General features: G+C 57.2%; 1 protein-coding gene across 2 annotated transcripts in view; it reads left to right on the top strand.

The window, feature by feature from the left end:
- Window positions 1–19,107, top strand: part of GLT1D1 (glycosyltransferase 1 domain containing 1) — a 39,241-nt gene extending 20,134 nt beyond the window's left edge. For both annotated transcript variants that reach the window (XM_024567089.4, XM_053927781.2), the window contains exons 7-12: window positions 1,279–1,377; window positions 1,963–2,012; window positions 9,219–9,262; window positions 10,498–10,618; window positions 13,054–13,152; window positions 18,581–19,107. In XM_024567089.4, the coding sequence (XP_024422857.3) occupies window positions 1,279–1,377; window positions 1,963–2,012; window positions 9,219–9,262; window positions 10,498–10,618; window positions 13,054–13,152; window positions 18,581–18,751 (584 nt within the window). In that variant the 3' untranslated portion in view covers window positions 18,752–19,107. The remainder of the gene's footprint in view (window positions 1–1,278; window positions 1,378–1,962; window positions 2,013–9,218; window positions 9,263–10,497; window positions 10,619–13,053; window positions 13,153–18,580) is intronic.

The raw sequence follows: 19,107 nt of genomic DNA, 5'->3' as shown, positions 1-19,107 counted from the left end.
TGTGACCTGGCCACTCTCGTCTGTCCTTCTCGTTCCCATTTTACTTCTATTGCTGTTTCTATTGTTTATTTAAATTTCTCCCTCTTTTTAAAGGCTGCTTGTTGCTCTGTGAGGAGACCCCTCCACCTAAGTCGGGCGGCGGGGCCGCCCTTCCTCAGGCTATTCCCAGGAAAGCCGCGAGCCTTCCATAAGAAAAGTGTCTGTTACTGGCCCGGAGTGCAGCGTGACAGCTAAAATTCACTAAGTCAAAAATGCTCTTCTGACGGTCTTGCCCCCTTTTCTGTTTATAATAACGTGAAAAAAATAAACAGCAGCTAGAATAGAAAAACGGGATAGAAAGTGGCTTGTTGTGGGTTGGTTTGGGCGCAGAAGCCATCAGTCCCTGCCCGAGGAAGTCAGGCTGTCTGTGCCAGACAATGAAAACGACGCTTTTTATTTTGGAGATAAAAGTGCCGTTCTGCAGGAAGTGGAGACCTCGGAAAGACAGCTAACACACACGTGTGTAAGTGATGAGCTCACATCGCTCCGCGCTTCAACTTTGGGTCAGATGGGGACTCGTGAAGGTTTGTGTTTCTGAGATGCGTTTCAGGGTTTGGGGGAAATACTTAAAAACCTCCATGTAGCTCGGTGAGAGTGTCCACGGTGAATTCAGAGACCGCCTCGATGATTTGGGGGGCTTTTCTAAGAGGGGCGTCTGGACCTTCACATTCCGGCGAGGCTGCTCTCCGGAGCGGGCCAGGCTCCCTTGTTCTTATTTGGCTTCTGTGCTCAAGTGGGGTCAGCATGGCCTGCTGCATTCGGACCGGCTGCATCCCTCTTCAAGGTGTGCAAAAGCACAGAAACCGTTTGCGTTAAGTGACGGAGGGTGGAAGGAATGGATGAGTGGAAACCGTTTACGCGTGTGATGTGGCTCTTTGCGTAAGTCTGCAGATGATGGAGTTTTAGGTCAGCTTGCGGGGATGATAGTAACCCTTTCTGTTGAATCCACCATCTGTTTCTGCATAACAAGCCACCCGGACACGTGGTGGCGTGAGACAACCACCGCGTCATTTCACGTGGTTCCGTGGGAGTGTGGCCACGTGGGAAGGCGTGCCCTCGCCTCCCCCGAGCCTGCTGGGCTCAGTTCCGGTGAACCGGCCAGGAGGGAAAGTTGGTTCACACAGCGGAACTAATAAAGGTGAGGGGCGGGGCTTCCGAGCTGCATCTGCGGGATCGGAGCTGCCGGGTCCTGGGGCCGAGCGCTGGCCACTGAGGGAGCCCTGGCCTGTCCCGTTGCAGAGATCACTGCCCCAACTGCTGGTGACGTGCACGTGTTCCTGCTGGTCTGCGGGCTCAGACAAGTTAAAGACCCTCTGTATCTGGTGGACGTGTTCTCAGGTACGTTTCCGAGGCTTCCCTGTTTGCGGGATCCCGGTCGGGTGGCTGTCTTAGCATTGCTCTCGGTAGGGTTGGGGGCTTTATCTTCTCTTCACAACAGCAGAACTGCGCCTCGATTGTCACTTTGGAAAAACCAGAATAAATAACAGTGCTTGTCATAATTTCAGTTGCTTTCCTATGCCCTCGGCTTCTGAGGAAAGCATAAAGTACGGCTGATTGCTGTAAGACTGAAGTAACTTCGTCTGAAAAGCTTTGCACATGTCATTTGCACGATGCTCTTGGAGGGTTGTTGCCTACGTGAGTCTGGATGCCCTTGGGTCTGTTACTGGGTTTGGTGGTGCGTTAGCTCTCGCCGCCTGACAGACCTGGATAACGCGTAGTGTCCTCCTAGAACAGCACTGCCCACCTAAAAGCGAGAAGAAGTCAAATGTTTACATTTTAAATGCGTATAATCTAAATGGGCTACTGTGAATGGAAGCACAGTATGAAATAACTTACATTGTAGGGAGGGTCGTAGTCAGCTTATGTTTTCCGCTGTGACTTTTAACAATTTTAAAGTGTTTTTTTCCTTTTCTTCTCCCCAAGAATGGCACCGACAAGAGCCCAGCGTCTACCTGGTGATCATGGGCCCCGAGGTGAGTTGGCCGATGCCGCGAGGGCTCCCGGGTTCCGGTTGTTGCTTGGTGTCTGAACTCTCAGTTCACGTTACTCTCAGGTCCTGGTTGTTACATGGTGTCTGAACTCTCAGTTCATGTTACTTTCTCACCAAATTCCTTTCTCCCTGTGAAGTGAGTCAAGCCCATTTGCCCTTTTAAAGATGAAAACCAGACTGTGGTTCTGGATTAGGAGGCTTCCATGCGTCTTCATGATGGTGCATTGCCACCAAGGGTGACAGGAACGTCCTCAGGGAGACGCAGGGGAGCCCCATGAAGAGACCGTCATGTGCAACGCAGGTGAACCACCCAGAACGAGCCCTGGGTGTGGTCTGGTTGCCTCAGACACTCCCTGGAAGGGCGCAGCAAGCAGGCGCAGGGCAGGTGTCCCTGCACCACCCAATCTGAAGGACTCACACCCGAGTGGCACAGACAAGCCTCTGCCAGCAGGAGGCGCTCACCTAGGGGTGTGTGTTCGTCCTTGACCTTGGGGGTTGCACGAGGAACATGGGGCATGGAGGTGGAGGAGGGGCAGGGTTGCCACTTGTGTGCATGCACATGTGTGTGAATGTGTGAGTGCATGTGTGCATGTGTACATGTGTGTGGATGCATGTGTGTGCGTGTGTTTCCTCCTGAACATATTCCCTCCATGAGGCCAGGGCATTGGCTGTTTCCCGGGTGAAACGGTCTCCCCAGATCTTGTTCTGGCTCAGCCACAACCTTGACAGACCTGCCTCGACTGACCACTCGGCTCCAACCAGCTCCAGCCACACTCACGCTCAGCCTCCCGGACGTCCGTCCATTTCCAGAGTCGGCCTCGGGGCTGCACCCCTGTGGGCACAGGATGAGCAGCTGCCTGGACGACCTCGGGTTCGATTCTGAGCCTTCGCCCCCGCCGAGCGGGTCAGTGTGCTGGTGACTGGGAAAGCGGGCCGAGAAGCAGGCCGGAGGTCAAATCTGGGGCACACAGAAACCGCATTTGAACGGGTATCACACATCTCACACAACTGCGTATGACCCCGGTGTGCGGACGCTGTTCTGCGTGTGTTCCTCTGGGAACGGCAGCTGGGCGGTGGGACAGACTGCATGAATCACGCGCTTCCTGAGGCTGCAGCTCCGCCAAGTCGGGTGCGCGGCTCTGAGTGGAGGTTGCATCCACCGGGTGAGTTGACACACCTGGAGGAAGAGCATGGTCCCACACTAGGGACAACCGCGGGGCATGCAGTCCCTCTTGTCCCTTCCTCTCCACGGACAGACCCCAGTGGAAAAGAAGCCACACAGATCGGCTGGCGCCTCTGGGCTGCCAACGTCGCACCAGCTTCTGCCAATGAAGGCTGTCAGGGGGTCACAGGGCAGCTATGGGGACCAGGCCTGGACACGGGCAGGAACTGAGACGTCCCCCAGGCCACGGGTCTTAAGCAGGAACGCCTTGTTCCAGGCATGGCACCGGGACAATGACCTCCACCTGTCTCTGTGTCCCAGGACCCTTCTCTTCAAGGTCCAAGGTCCAGGCCCGGATCCCACCCCCACGTGACCGTCTTGAGTTGGAAGAGGCGAGGGGGGACCACTCAGGCAGTGGCGGAAGAGAGGACACGGGCGCCGGACCGTCCAGGACAAGCCGATATTCATGGTGTCCGCGGATTCCCTGCTTGTTTTCACTCACGACCGAGTGGCAGAGCTGAGCGCTCTCCCAGGCGCCTGGACCGCAGCACGGGGGCCGTGCGTTTGGTCCCGCGGCTGAGCCACATTTCGGGAGGCTGACACCCCTCCACGGCCTCATTTACGACATGAACCTGTATACGTTACATGTGTGTGCACATATATGCACACTATGTATATGTGTGTATGTGTATATGCAGCCCCGTGTGTGGAATAGGCCTTTCCCCGGCTCAGCCTGGGTCAGCTCAGCTCTGCTGTCCTTTCCCCGTCCTTCCTAGCACAGCAGGGTGATGCTCTTCAGTGGCAGAAGAGAGCGTTGATTTTTTTAGACACCCCACATCTGTTCATTTCCATGGGGACCCTCAGCAAGAACGTTTCACGGAGCCAGACCCTGGTCCCTTACGAAGCCGCCACCATCACGCAGCTCCCCTCACCGCTGCCAAGTTAGTTAGCGCCTTCGGACGCCGATGGCATCCTTTGCGTCCTGCAGAGAGTGGTTACGTGCTGCCTGGGGGCAGTTCTGCTCTCCGTGCCTCGGTTTCCCCATGTGTCAGTTGGGCCTGACTAAGGAAGTGTTCCTGGCCTCCAGGGTGTTGTGAATCCACGGCAGGTCTCCACCGGTGCCCGGCCCGTGGGCGCCGTCCTGTGGGTGTAAATAAAGGCCTTGCCCGCCGCGTGGACCTTCTGGGGTCTGTTTGAGCTGCAGGGAGGTTTGATTCTGGCTCTGGTGTTCTCTCAAAGCTTCCCGGCTCGCTCGGCTGCACCACGCCGGCCAGCATGTGTGCTCTGCTTGGCGGGGGGGGGACACTTTTCTGGTGGTCTTTGATAAGGAGTGTGGCACCAACAGCTGGTACGGGCATGACGGCTTAATGACTTCCCCTGATTACTTCTCGTACCAAAGATTATTTTCCTTAAGCCTGGAGTTGACACAGTCTGTTTTTGCTAGAAAATAAATAAGCTTGGAAGGGGGGATGGGACTTCTCTTGGCTGCTCCCAGTGCCTTTGCTTTTTAAAATTTCGTAACATGTGCTTTCGTTACATAAAAGTATCTCCCCTTCCCATCTCCCCGCTCTTGTCTTTCGTTCCGCTTGGCTTCACTAACAGATTTGAAATGAAATGATGTGGAAGGTAAATCCAGAAAAATTCAATGCAGTTTTTACTTTTCTCTTGGAAGTTGCTGTTTTCCCTTTAGTTAAATGTTAAAGTATTAAGTATTGCAGCAGTCTTGTAGAATTTGACTTTTTTGCTCCTTGACAAATTATTTTTACCTAAATAACCGCAAGAGCAGAAGCACACTAATAAAATTAACAACAGGAGGGATTTCTATCTAAGCGTGATAAGGAAAATATGAACTCGAAAACCCAAACGTAGAGCCGAAAGAAGGCTTTCGGTGGACTGTTTAGTTTTGACGATAAAATGTTAGGGGTGTGACATAATTCAGTTGCTGAGGATAATTTGGACAAAAAGAACTAGCAGTGGGCAAGGGAGGGGCCGGTGGGAAAGCCTTCATCCAGCAAATGTGATGGAGTGTAGGGCCGTGTGCAGGCCCCGGGTGTGGCCGTGGGGGGACCTCAGTACCATAAGGAAATGAGGTGGACAGGTGGCGAAAAGGCAGGCCCAGGTTTGGTCGGAGGAGGTAGAAAGACCGGGGGAGCTATTAGTTCTGGTTGGATGGGGCAGGTTCCTTGGACAGAGGGCGTGTGCCTGTTCCTTGGGGGACCGATAGGTTGTAGGGACAGAGGGTGCCCTTGCTGGTGGCAGAATGGTGTGCGCTTGCTTAGCAGAGAGGTGGGAGACGGAGATACACGTGGGTGACCATGGGTGAGTAAGCAGGGGAGCAGGTAGTGCACTCCATCACCCACGTGGGCTTCTGATGAGCTGCGGGATGAAGTTTCTGAGTGCAAACCGGAGCTTCGAGAGTTCAGTCCCAGAGTCAGGCCGCCAGCCCGTGAGCTCTGCCCAGAACCCCTGCCCGCAGGTGAACCCGGCTAAGCCACAGCAGCCAGTGCTCTGAGCTCCGGGGCCCTCTCGCCTGCGGTGGAGATGATTTTAACAGACCATGGGCAAGAAGCGAGGCGATGCGTGTGCAGGACTCGGCACGGGCTGGGCAAGGGAGAGCCACAGCCAAATGGTGACTCTTCACGACAGCAATAAACAATCGCCCGTGCACAGCCCTGAGCTTTTTCAAGGGTCTTATTAGTGTCAGGATGGCTGTTGGTGCCAACTCAGTGCCAACAGGGGTGCCCACTTTGGGGCGCGGTAAAGAAGAGAACTCTACTGGGTGCAGAACAGCTCAGTTGCAATACAGCATGCCTGAGAAACAGCTCAACGGCATTGCAGCCCAGTTACAAGGCGGCACGGCCATGAGGCCTCTCCAGCTCTGCTCCATGCCAGCAAGTCCTCGGCATTCAGAGTCCAGCCAGGAAAGTATCTCTTCAGTCTTCTGTGCAAGCTTATGTAGACAGAAGTCCCCACCCCTGAGCTCTGATTGGCCCATCCTCATGCAAATGAGAACTCCAAATCCTTGCAGTTTGATTGGCCCAAAAGACACTGTCCTGATTAGTCAGAATGGAGCCTCTCTGATTGGCAGGTGAAGATGCTGATGGGGGATATAGCTATACAGCTCCTATTAGGCAAGGAAAGCCTCAGGCCTATTGGCTGAAATAGGATTCCAGGCTCACGTGGCCAGAGCCAGTGCAGGTGGGCAGTTCAGGGCAGTTTGCACAGGTGGCCCCTGTGTAGAAATGGCTGCTACGTTCTGTTTTTGTTTTAATTTGAGCCCAGGTAGCCACCAGGATCCCTTCTCGGTGGGAACCTTCTTTCTCAGGTCCACACCAGGAGTAGAGTTGTCCCTGCAGCCTCCACGTGGCCTTCTGGGACCCCAGCACAGCCTCCGGCCCACCAGCGGAGACGGGAAGAGGGCAGGGGCCACACCGTGGCCCCCCCAGGCCCGACCGCTCCCCAGTGATATTTGCCCCACGGGGCCCCACGTATATGGTCTCCATTGCAAAGCTGGAGGCGAAAATCACACATTGGCATTTTTTTTTTCCGTTTTACTTTATATGTGCATTTTTAATACAAAAGCAGAGAATTAAGGCAGCAAAGCAGGTCAGAACAGCTCAGCAACCAGGTCCCAGTGGCTGACTTTTGTAACAGTTACAAATAAGCCTGTTACCTCTTTCCAACCAATGCCAGCTTCAGGTCCTCTTCCCACAGGCCAGTTTCTTATTGACAGAAACGCAAGGCGTTCGCCGCTTGTTTGCCCAACGGCGGATTCCGTCCGTTAGCGGTGCCTCTGAGTCCTCCCGCATGCAGTTAATGACCTGGTCTCGGCATCGCCCGTCTCCTGTGCTGTCCCTCTGAGTTTGCTCTGAAAATACGTTAAACCATAAAAATTTCTACCCAGGAGTAACTTTGTTTGCATATGTACCCAGATCTGCTGGTTGAGCCTTCAAAGTGATCTGGAGGATGTAAATGAACCGCGTTCCCGGTTTTGGGGGTACAGCTCAGTCAGAGCAGTGCTCTGAAGGGTTTGGGGTCCCCCACACACCGAGTTTTCTGGAAAACAGTGATTTCGGCGAGCGCGATGAGCGACAGAGCTATTCTCATATCCTTGCACCGACTGGGACTGCATTTGCAATGTGGAGCACCTGCGGGCGAAGCATGACTGAGAAGAGAAATTGCGTCGGCCCTCACTCCCAGCTCTTCTGGAGTAACGGGGTGACGCCGAGTTAGGCAAATGTCCTTGCACGGTGTTGCAAACTCTGCGTTGCACTTGTGTGAATGTAAAAACGTTTCATCCGTTCTTTTTAAACTGTATCATTGTTGGGACACCGGGGCAGCTAGCGCAGGGCAAAACTGGCCTCTTGGTGGCTTCGTTGGAGCCCGCAGTCGGGTGAGTGGGAATCGAGAAGTATATGCAGTGTCCTCATCCTAAGCAGGTTTGTGGGATCCCAGTCACAGCCGAAAAAGTGTCCTGAGGTCCCCCCGTCACCCAGCGAGGGGACATCCCTGTGGAGAGGTCACTGGGAGCACACAGTCCCGGGGTGTGGGCTGTGGTCGGGAGGGTGGCGGGTGCCTCCTCCATTGGGGCGCATCGAGCAGTGTGGTGGCGTCCCTGGGGCACTCGCACACATGAGCTGGAGCTCAGAGACGTGTGAATCTGTCGTGCAAACGGCAGCCCCCGTTTTCGCCCTGTCCAGCAGGGTCTGAGAGCCAGCGGGCTTCCTTTGCGCCTCCTACAGAAGCCTCCTGGGCCCGGCGCAGTTCCTCACACCGAGTGGGTTTGCTCCACGAGCCCAGGGTGCAGTTTCTCATTTTGCAGGAGGGGAAAGCGGGGCCCAGGGCCGCCCGTCAGTATGAGCAGCATGCGGGGTCCACCCTGGGGTCCGTCTCCGGGTCCGGCTTAGTCTCTGCCGCCCTCTGTGCCTGTACGTGTGAGTTTGCTTTAAAAAACCACACGGAGTGAAAGTATTGGCGTAGCAGATCAGCTCGAAAACACCGCTGCTAGTTTTTGCATTCACTCAGCAAACATACTAATCACCGGGATGGGACGGGGCAAAGCACAGCGCCTGCGCCCCCAGGGGACGTGTTCCTGCCGCTGGGAAGGAGAGTAAAATACTGAGGAAAGCAGGTGGTCGTAACGGAAGAGCGCACTCGGCGTTTTAAAGAGTTTTCGAGTTTTCATGTAATTCATGTGCCATACAAACCACATTTCAAAGCACATAACCCAGTGGGTGTTCGGTACATTCATGAAGTTCTGCAGCCGCCACCCAGTCTGACTCCAGAGCACGCTCACCAGCCCGAGAGAGACCCCGCAGCGCTTCACAGTCGCTCACCCTTCCCTCCACCCCCACCCCCGGCAACCACAAATCCACCTCTGTCTCCGTGGATTTGCCTGTTCCGGACGCTTCCTAGACACGGAACGACTGCCCGCGGGGCCTCTGTGTCTGGCGCCTCTCACTCGGCATCGTGTTCCGGTTCAGCCGTGCCGTGACAGGTGTGGGGCTTCGCTGTCTTATGGCCGAGTAACGTTCCACTGTGTGTGTGTGGGGGGGGCACCCTGTGTCTGTTCGTTCCTTGGCTGGTGGGCGTGCCCTTGGCTTCACCTCTGTGTCTCTGGGGAGGCTCCCCGTTGACAATAACCTTCAGTTCTCTCCTGTCCTTTGTCACGGACCTACTAAGGGCTGCAGCTCATTCGGCCTCAGAGGCTCTACAGCAAAATCCACACACTAATGACCCAGGCCAGCCTTTCGCTGAGGCGTGGCCAGGTCCCCCGCGGGGGTGGCAGCCTCAGCGTCCGGTCCCCACGGGAGTGTGAGTGTGAGCGTGTGTGAGTGTGTATGTGTGCACTCCGTTCCCCTCTCCTCCTCGCTGTGAGGGTGGACAGCTGCACTCGGGGACACTCTCCAATTTGGCTTGTTTTCCTTTGTGAACTGTTCGGGGCAGCCTTGTTGAAATGGCACCAATTCTCCCGTGACATAGGCTGGTCTCAGTCTTTTCCTAACGTCCATCCGTGTCTCTTGGCAGGTGGACCCAGTGTTTACAAGGGAAGTGAAGGCCAAGGTGAAGAGGTAAGCGTCAGCAGCGAGCAGATGTTTTGCGGGAGAGGAAACCCGGTGGCCAGCACACTAACCTGGTCCCACGATTACGCAGCAATGCCTGTGTCCCGGCTCTGTCCCCAGCACGTCACAAGGGACTCCTCCTCTAACGCTTCCCATGGTCCCGGGCGATCCCGGGCAGTGTTACCTCCCAAGCACGAGCTGGGAATCTGCGTCCTGTCCTCGGAGCGCAAGCCGCACCCAGAGTGGCAGGGACAGCGCATGTGGAAGGGTTCCAGCCTTGCTGGTTCCAGGGAGCACCCGGGGAAAGTACGCTGATGGCTAATGTTCACGGCACGCTGGCAAATGCTGAAAAGACCTCAAATGTCTAGGGTTTGGGGGAGTGGAGGGACATGGCACCCCTCACACTCTGCTGCTGGGGGTGAGAACCACACCACCTCTTGGGAGGACCATTTGTTGGAGCATCTGTTATAAATGGCCCATGTCTGCCCAATAACAGAGATCCACCAACTCCGGCTTAAACGCCCGGGCTAAATGGCTCCATAAAAAATGATGTGGTTGGTCCAGGGCCAGCAAGACTCAGGGACTTGGGCTCCTGTCTCTCCGACCTGCTGTCCCTCACCTGTGGCTTCCATCCTTACGGTGGCAAGGTGGCTGCAGAGCTCCACCCATCTCATCACATTCCCTATTTTAAAAGGCAAGATAGGAAAGGACGGGTCAGAGGACCATTTCCCATTTGGGTCAGCCCCCTTTTAGGTGATTTCTTCCTGGATCCCCCCACCAGGAATCCACTCCACCTCCCTGGCCGCCCCGGCAGCAGAGGGGACTGGGAAATACTGACTTTATCCCCAGGTACAGTCAGGGGTCTTTATATTGCTCACAGATGCACGTACATGCATCTCTGTCAGTGTCTTTAAACATATTTGAGGAGGGTCGAGCTATTAGGAAGGAGCCCTTTTCTAAACCCTGCAGAGATGGCTGAGCACCCATCCCTGGCTCCCAGGGTCGGAGCAGCCTGCGCCCAGCCCATCACACTCATTCACCCCGAACACCGATGTGTTGGCAGGCCGCCCCCTCCCTTCGGGGGGCAGACATGGAGGAGACGCTCACCCCAAAGTTGCTCTGGGTGTGGAACCCTCTCTCAGTAATGCTGACTCTGTGATAGAGGGGGCTTCTCCGGAATTGTCATCTCTCACCTCCGAGACCCCCCAGTGCAAGCTTCCCAGCCGTGTTGTCATCTGTTTCAGCTCCGCGGGGGTGCGCCTGGTCCGGGAGATGCCGCAGGACGACCTCCACGCGGCCCTGAAGCACTGCGTCGCTCTGGTCAACAGCTCCGTGTCCGAAGGCATGTCTGCCGCCATTCTGGAGGTAACGGTCTCCCCGGGGCCCCGAGAGGGCGCAGGGGAAACTGCCTGCCGCCTCTCTCCTCGTGAATGGAGGTGGTGTCTCTCTCAGTGAAGTCCTGCACCTCTCAAAGCCTCAGAAAAGCAAAACAGCTTTTCTCTGGGAGCCCAGAAGTCGTTTTTAAGTTCTGCCTGGGACTTGAAAGCGGTCTCTCCGTCTCGCACGGCACTTCCCTGCCAGCCACACAGTGACATCAGCCCAGGAAGGCACTGCCAGGGACCGACCGGCCAGGACTCTCCCACGGCGGGAGGGTGGGAACATGGAGCGGGGTGGCTGTGTTTTTGCCAGAAGCCTCCTTTTCCTTGGCGTCTGCTCCATCTTTTCAGCGTGGCTCACGATCCCAGCACTGGGGGGGTGAGGAGGGGTGTGCAGGGGGGCAGAGATGCAGACAGGGTGGGAGGAGGGGCTCTAGTCTCTTCACCGAGCATCAGCTCTAGAAAACCGCTGGGTCTCCTTTGGCTAAACGCACACAGGCCCCAGCAGAGCCACGTGGCTGTGGCCCGGTGACGGGTGTCCTGCAGGGAGCGGCCCCATCAAACAGCTGCTGGTTGGCTTCCTGGTGGCTGGACTGAGTCGTCTGTCCCGGAGAGACACTTAACCCAGCCGCTCAGCCCCCCACCCACCATCCCTTTTCTCTCTGGAATGTTCCAGGCGACGGGGTGTTTCACCCCGATATCCGGGTGAAACCGCTCCATGCCGGTTACTTAGATCCTCGAGGGGATGGCCAGCGTGTGGCTGACACGGAAGGGTTGTCCTCTGTCCAGTTTTGCTGTTAGTTTGTCGAGTTCAGGTCCCTTTTGAAGGGGAGCTTAGTGCGGTGGGGAGTCGTTCGAGCCGGCCCTGACAGGCCCTGGAACTGGGCTTCCTCCGAATCCTGCGAGTGCAGGCGGCGATGGGTCTGTGGCTCTCAGCACACGGGAGGCGTGGCACCCGGGGACAGGCTGATTGGCACACGACAGAACCTGCTGGGGGGAAGAAGGCTTGTCACCCCTGGTCCTGAGGGCCTCTGAATGGGCTCATTTTTCGTTCTCACTCCGTGGGGTCCTTACGGCCGTGTCTACGTACAGCGATGCTGTTACTGTGTCGGAAGTATTTAAAACACCCCTTTATTCCTTTGGACACTGGTTGGAACCACGGAAGGTATTGGCTTGAGGTGTAAGTTGTGGACCTTGCTGTTTCCGCGAACGTGGTAACCAAACTGGAAGAAGGACTAACGCTCCCTCGATGTAACACACGACCGAGGGTGCGGGCCCAACATGCTATTTTAAAGTGGCATCACTTAGAAAAGGAAAATCACCCCAAACAAAAGGCTGGGGGTCGGGGGAGAAGTTCTGCTCCACCCAGGCCTGGGAGTCCAGGGCTGGGAGGCGTTCCTGGCACATGGCGGGGATCTGTGAGGAGTTCAGCCGCATGTCAGCCCTGCATCCGCGCTTAGCGATCAGCGTCCACCTCCTCTGAGCTTTAAAAGCAACTTCCCCGAGGCGCTCGCACGCGTATTAGCTGGGCACCAGCCCCTGCGCGCCTGCGGATTGCTCCTTCCTCCGTAAACAGACATCCGCCCCCCACCCTGGGCCCTTAAGAAGCAGTAGAGTGGAATCCTGGAAGCATTTCACAACCAGCACTCACAGCAATTCACTGTGGACAGACTGCTGACGAGCCTCATCGGCTTCACAGGCAAGGCCGTGCGGGCGGTTCCGACCGCCCTGGACTGTGGGTGTCGGCTGAGGGTTTGGAAGGCACCTGCTTTCAGAGGGGTGGAGAGGGCGCATTTCGTCAGGGTGGGTTCAGACCCCCTCAAGGTGAACCTCGGGAGCAGGAGCGCACGTGGGACGGGAGGGCGGGGCCTCCAGACCTCTGAGAACAGCTTTGTTTTCTCCGGAAGCACAGACAAGCCCCGTCTGCAAACACGCCCTTCTGACCGGTGAGCTGCAGCAATCAGCCCTGAGCTGGGTGCTCGGCCCTGCAGCTGCCCCGCTGGGCCAAGGCCGGGCTCCCTGTGGAGCTGAATCCGGCGGGGCTAGGAGGAAAGGAGCTCAGAACGAGTGCTTTCCAATCTGGGTCTCCCTCAGCGGGGTCTCTCCTCCCCACTCCAGAACACACGCATGCACACACACACGTACACGCATGCACACTCGCGCCCCCGCCCCCATCCTCACACCGCAGTGCCCCCGGAGAAGGCCGAATGCGGAGGGGCGGTTTCTGGCGGCACGGCCGTAATCCTGTGGGTGGGTGACAGGGTGTCGTTTCCCAGAACTTGCAGATACAGCCAGTTGTGAAGATCCAGTGCAGTTGGAAGCCCGGAGTTTCGACTGGATGTCACTGTGGGGGCGGGGCCTGGGCCACGCTGCCCACAGACAGGCCCTTCTCGGGACCACCCGTCTCCTCTTCCCGCCCTGCAGGCGATGGAGCTGGAGGTGCCAGTGCTGGCCAGGAACATCCCCGGGAACGCCGCCGTGGTCCAGCACGGAGCCACGGGACTGCTGTTTTCCGACCCTCAGGTACGGGGCGCCCTGCGCGGCGTGGTCTTTGCGTGCATTTCCCTCCGAGTCTGAGACGTGTGCATTTTCGTCAGCGCTCCGTACCCCCCATCACAGTCAGGCCAGCCCTGTGTGACGCGGCGCCGGCTGTGACCACCTGGGAGCCCCCAGATGTCCATCTAGAAGAACCTGGGGCGTGGTCTGAGAGCCCTTCCTGGTCCTGCCGCAGATGAGCTGTGCAACCTGAGACGGTCACTTCCCCTTAGATGCTTAGGTTTCTGATTTGTGAAAACTCTCACCTGAGGATATGCTTACTGATTTTAGAGAGAGAGGAAGGGAGAGAGAGAAAGAGAGAGAGATCCGTTGCCTCCCACACATGCCCGGACTGGGGACTGAACCCGAGACCTTCTGAATGCTCCCACCTACCGAGCCCCGTGGCCAGGGTCGGATTTCTGGGTTTGCGACGGCCGCCTGTGCGTGCAGCCCTGTGACTCTAGCGCACAAGCCGGGGGCGGGGGCGGCACGTGTGTCTGATCACTCGCGGTCGAGTGTTCAGCCTCGTGTACCACACAGACCGAGCGCTGGGTGCAGGCACGAGCTTGAGAGTGAAGCAGAGGCCGCTGGCATCGGGCACATGTGCAGGTGCCGGGCCGCCCAGGAGTGGGGGGAGGGCTCCGCACCACAAGACGCCCGGGCCCGAGGCGGCACCCACCAGGGCCAGCCTGCATCCGAGCCCCTGCGGGGCGTGTGCAGGGCTTGTGGTTGTGGCCTGAGCCTGTGGCTCTGTTTTCTCCCCTGGATGAGGGTTGCGAATCGTGACCGCAGCTCTTCCGGGTGTGGCGTGGGCTGATGTGCCCCGTACCCCCCTCACCGCTGTCCCCACCCCGTCCCACCCCCGCCCGGTCTGTGGTGAATGCCCATCGCAGGCCAGGCTCCTGCTCTTGGAGTCGTCAGGGTGGAGATGAGGTTCTCCTCGCGCCGCTTTATGAAAGTGCACGCTAAGTTCAGACGCACAGGGATTCACACTTAAAACTTAGAGTCGCCGCAAATGTCTGAAAATTCGGGTTCTCAAAGTCCCTGCAGTAGAGGTTTAATCCCAGGCCACTTTCCCTTTGCCCCCCTACATTTGGGGGTCATCTCTGTCTCCAGCTGCTCAGCACACGGGTGCGCAGACCCGGTGGCATCTGGCTTTGACGGTGGGGACACTGGGTGGTCAGGCACCAGCCAGCCCCTGGGGCACCCTGCCCACCGGGGAGCCAGTACGGACAAAGGGGGGCCCAAGGCTATCTGCCAGGTGGTGTTAACACCCCTCCTTTTGGGTGAGTTTCTGGCAGCTTCTTGTCGATTCTCCAAACAGAGGCACATCGCTGGCTGGGTCTCAGGTCAGAGAATGTTGTCTTCCCCCCGGTGAAGGTTTATCCTCCTGCCCCCCCACCCCCCACAGCCTCCCCGTCTCACAGAGCTCGGTGTCAAAGCCTGGTGGCCTATCTGTGAATGTCGGAAGAGCGGCCGTTCCTGCGCGGGCACAGCGGCAAAGCCGTGGGGGTGGGTGGCCCAACCTCAGAGAGCTCCTTGTGAGGTGTTACTCCTTCTATCTGCAAGCAACTGTCCTGTGGCTGCCGTGAGCCGGTCCCCTCCACGGGTGGCTAGCCCCGGGGAGCTCTCAGACACCATCCTGCTGTGCCCCCCACTGCTCCTCACAGATTTCTTTTGATTCCAACGTGAGCGTTCGCTCTGCACAGCACGGTTTTTAAAACACAGAACGCTTTGGTTTTCATACGCGGCAGGACTGCATTGTTAACACAGTTTGAGAAAGTGGGCCAGACACGGTGTCGCACGTGGCTTTGCTTCCTCGTAGCTGTGACGGGACCACCTAACACAGGGCGGGGGTGGCGATGGTGGTGGTGGTGGTGATGCTGGTGGTAATGATGGCGATGGTGCTGGTGGTGGTGACGATGGTGGTGACGATGGTGGCGATGATGCTGGTGGTGGTGATGCTGGTGGTGATGATGCTGGTGGTGGTGATGATGGTGATGGTGGCGGTGATGGTGATGGTGGCGGTGATGGTGATGGTGGTGGTGACGATGGTGGCGATGATGGTGGTGATGATGCTGGTGGTGGTGATGATGGTGGTGGTGATGCTGGTGGTGGTGATGATGGTGATGGTGGCGGTGATGGTGATGGTGGTGGTGGCGATGATGGTGATTGATGGTGGTGGCGGTGCTGAAAACAGCTGCCCTTCGTCAGGTGCACATTATATTCCAAGCACTGTTCCTGGCGTTCCGCATGAATTTCCACATTTATCAAAGTCTGTTTCTTTCTCCTATAAATGGTAATGATGTCGATCGTGAATCAGCAATGTAACATTTGGAGAAAGTGTGGGGTGTCGGGGGACTGGCACCCCCCGAACGTTCGGTCGGGCGGAGCTGTGCTCAGCTCTCGACGGTTTCCCTTGAACTCCAAGTGATTCTGGACACATTTCTGGCTCCTGTGCTCACCCCTTGCCTGTAAGGGGGAGAGGACGACGCCCAAGTCTGGGGGCCCAGAGAAGGTGCGTGGAGGGACTCTTCTGCGCCTCAGCCGAAAGCTGTGTGTCCTCGAGTCAGGGGTGTCCCCGCTGCTCCTCGGTGCCCAGGAGCCTGCAAACCGCCCGTGTGGCCCTGCTGGGCTCGTGCCTGTGTGGGTGAGAGGCAGGCGGGTGCTGGGAGGGCCGCATCCCCCACTGGCTCACTCCAGGCCACTCTCTCCTCAGGGAACCGGGTGACATGGTTAGCCCATATCCTGCAAAATATCATTTATCGCTCCCAGCGCCCAGTGACGGCCACGCCAGCCCCGAGGACACTCTGGGCACGTGTGAGCTGAACCAGAAGTCACGCCGAAGTCTGTCTGCGTGGACTTGCACATGGGCAGCCGTGTCCTTTACTGTGCGAGGCCAGGACAGCTTTGGGGTGAAGGGGGCTGTTCTGCGTCCTCTCCACATAAGGCGCTGGCTTCTCCCTGCGGTCAGCGCGTCCCCTCGGTGGTCAGGTGGGCACCGCCTGAGTCTGGCAGAGGAAACCCCGGAACCTGGGGAGGGCTGCTCACTCGCTCCAACGGAGCACGTCCCTGACCTTCAGCCCCACGTCAGGGTCACTGTGCCAGCGGCCCAAGCATGTCTCCCTCCCACCCCGTCTCTCTGACTCATCTAAGCCTGTGCCTGCTACTCGGCCTTCCACGCGGAGGGGAGGGAGTGTATTGGATCTCTGCCTTCCTGGAAACCGTCGCTCACGACTCTGTTGTAAACGGTTGTTTATTCTATGAAAATCCCAAGCACGGCTGGGTTTCAGCTGAAGTCTCCGTTTCACATAAATCAAAGGCAGGGCCAGTCACCCGAAAATACACCAAAGCTCTAAGCCTCTCAGACAACTTCATAAGAATGTGGTTCTGTTACGAGATGGGAATAAATATGTTACATATTTATTATAAAAGAGAACAGCGCCCTGGCCGGTGTGGTTCAGCGGATGAAGTGCCAGCCTGTGAGCCAGAGGGTGGCCGGTTCAATTCCCAGTCAGGGCACATGCCTGGGTTGTGGGCCAGGTCCCCAGTAGGGGGCGCATGAGAGGAAACCACACATTGATGTTTCTCTCCCTCTCTTTCTCCCTCCTTCCCCACTGTCTAAAGTTAAAATGAATAAAATCTACTTGAAAAAGAATTATCTTTTTTAGAAAAGTGAGAGAACAGCAACTTATCCATAATACCTAAAGGCCCAGTTCCAGTCTACCATGAATATCGCTGTTTAGACGGCCAGCCGTGAAGGGCGCTCAGCGTCTAATTAACAGCAATTTTGAGAACACGGTGACCTTCTCTTCAAACAGCAAGCAGCGCGTGTCCCTCGCAGGCCTGGCCGCGTCACTGGGACCTACACGTTTGGGGGGACGAGGACGACTGTGGTGGTGACGTCCCGCCAGGCTCTGTCCTGTGTCCTTCATAGTCACCCACTCGGCTGCCCCACACTCCGCCAGGCGCCGTCCTTGCCCCTGATGTTCGGGTGCGGGAACGGGCCCAGGAAGCTGCCCTCGACTCAGGCACAAGCACAGTAAATGCCGAGTGACCCCTCCTGTCTCTGAGCACCTTTAACCTCCCGAATAATCCTCATTCTTTCCGACCCCGAGGGGTTTAATGGGGCAGATGGGGCAGCAGGGCGGCGCTTTCACCATGAGTCTGAGCCCAGCAGAGCGAGAGAGAGCGAGAGCGAGAAGCCTCCTAAGACTCAGCACCAGAGGAAACGCCAGGCCAGCCCAGTCCCGGCCCCTTTGCCCCGGGTGTCTGGGGTGGGGCTGCACCCAGCCACCGACTGACTTCCTGTCGCCCCTTTAGAGGTGATAAGGGGGGGCTCAGAGAGGTCACCTGCTCACCCGAGGCCACACAGCTAAGCTCTGCCTTTCGGAAGAGTTTGAACCCAGCTGACGCGGCAGCCACAACACTAGACCACACTGGTATTTGGAAGCCACAGCAGACACCGTGGAAAGCAGCTAGGGCCAGAGCAGCACCAGGCGCGTCACAGGGGCCCGCACTGGCTCGTATCCGCTGGGACCGGAATGAGGGAAGAAATCGCGACTGGAAGAGTCGGGGTCGGGAAAGACACGCAGGTCGGGGCGATCTGGGAAGACAGACGGGTGGCCGCACTGATGCCCACCACAGTCTTCATCCTGGTGTGTGAGCCCGTGTGTGTGTGCCCGTGTGTGTGTGAGCGTGCGTGTGTACTGGGTCAGCCAAAAAGTCTGTTTAGTTCTTTCCTGTAACGTAAGAGACACGGTTCCCATTTTCACCAGTGACTTGATTGATTTAACTAGTTTGAGGACGTCGGCTCTCTCCCACGTGGTGGAACGTTGATTGTTCTCAATTAACGTCGTGATTTGATTGCTACCAACTTCAGCTGGTCTACCCGACCGTGGAGCACCGTCCAGCCGGAAATCGCCAGCACGAAACTTCGCAAACCACTTCTGACACGTGTGGTCAGTCACAGCATCTTCTCCACACGCTGCATAATTTTTTTGTGTGTGTTTCAGTTTCGTTTTTACCTTTCTTAAAATAATAAAGCCTCTTCAATATTAAAATGGCTACACAAAAAGTGACCAATTTTGCTGTGTTTTTTTAAATGCAGGCTGATGCGGCAGCTGTCGCAATGCAATCTAACAACATGACTTTGAATGAAGTTAAAGACGACTCAGGACCACTAGGGCATCTCACGGAAAAACACCGAACAAACCTCTTGGCCGACCCGTACATCACATTTCTTACCCCGTTCCGACGGCCGCACGCACTCCCATCTCTCCTGAAGGCCATTCTCTCCAGAGCAGGGCGGGCAGATGCAGGGGGACCAGGAGCCGATGCAGGCACCGGCGTTGGGCACCTTTGTCAACCCCTCCGCCAGCAACTCACACCTGTGTCTCCCCTTCCTCCCCTGCAGGAGTTTGTCCAGCTGGCGAAGAGACTGGTCAGTGACCCCGCTCTGGGAAGGGACCTCGGGGCCAGCGGCCGGGCGTACGTGAGGACACACCATGCCTGGCGGGCGGAGAGAGACACCTACCAGCACCTCATCCAGACGCTCGAGGGGGGCGCTGGTCACCGGGCCTGCTGACCGATGCCCCCCCTTCCACATGTCCGAGGGGCACCAGGGCCACGACCCCACCATCTGGGCATCGTGAGGCGAGCGGGAGGGAGCAGCAGGGCCCTGCTTCTGCATCGGGCCCCAGCAGACACTGCGCACGGCCCAGCGATGTCTCAGGTCCCGTCCCTCCAAGCGGCGGGCTGTGAGACGCCGTCATCTGGACGCTGGACTCTGTCCGCGGTGGAGGGACGTCCTGGAGGCTGGACTCCGCTGACCTGCCACCACCCGTGTCTGACTCGCACCAACACGCACGCACATCGCACACTTGGGGGTAGGGCGTGTTTTTAAGTGAATAAAGTATGTTGCTGTTGGTTGTGCTAAAGTAA

The sequence above is a fragment of the Desmodus rotundus genome, chromosome 7, assembly GCF_022682495.2.
Source record: "Desmodus rotundus isolate HL8 chromosome 7, HLdesRot8A.1, whole genome shotgun sequence".
In the NCBI taxonomy this organism is placed as follows: domain Eukaryota; kingdom Metazoa; phylum Chordata; class Mammalia; order Chiroptera; family Phyllostomidae; genus Desmodus; species Desmodus rotundus.
This window is presented reverse-complemented; position numbering and strand designations above follow the sequence as displayed.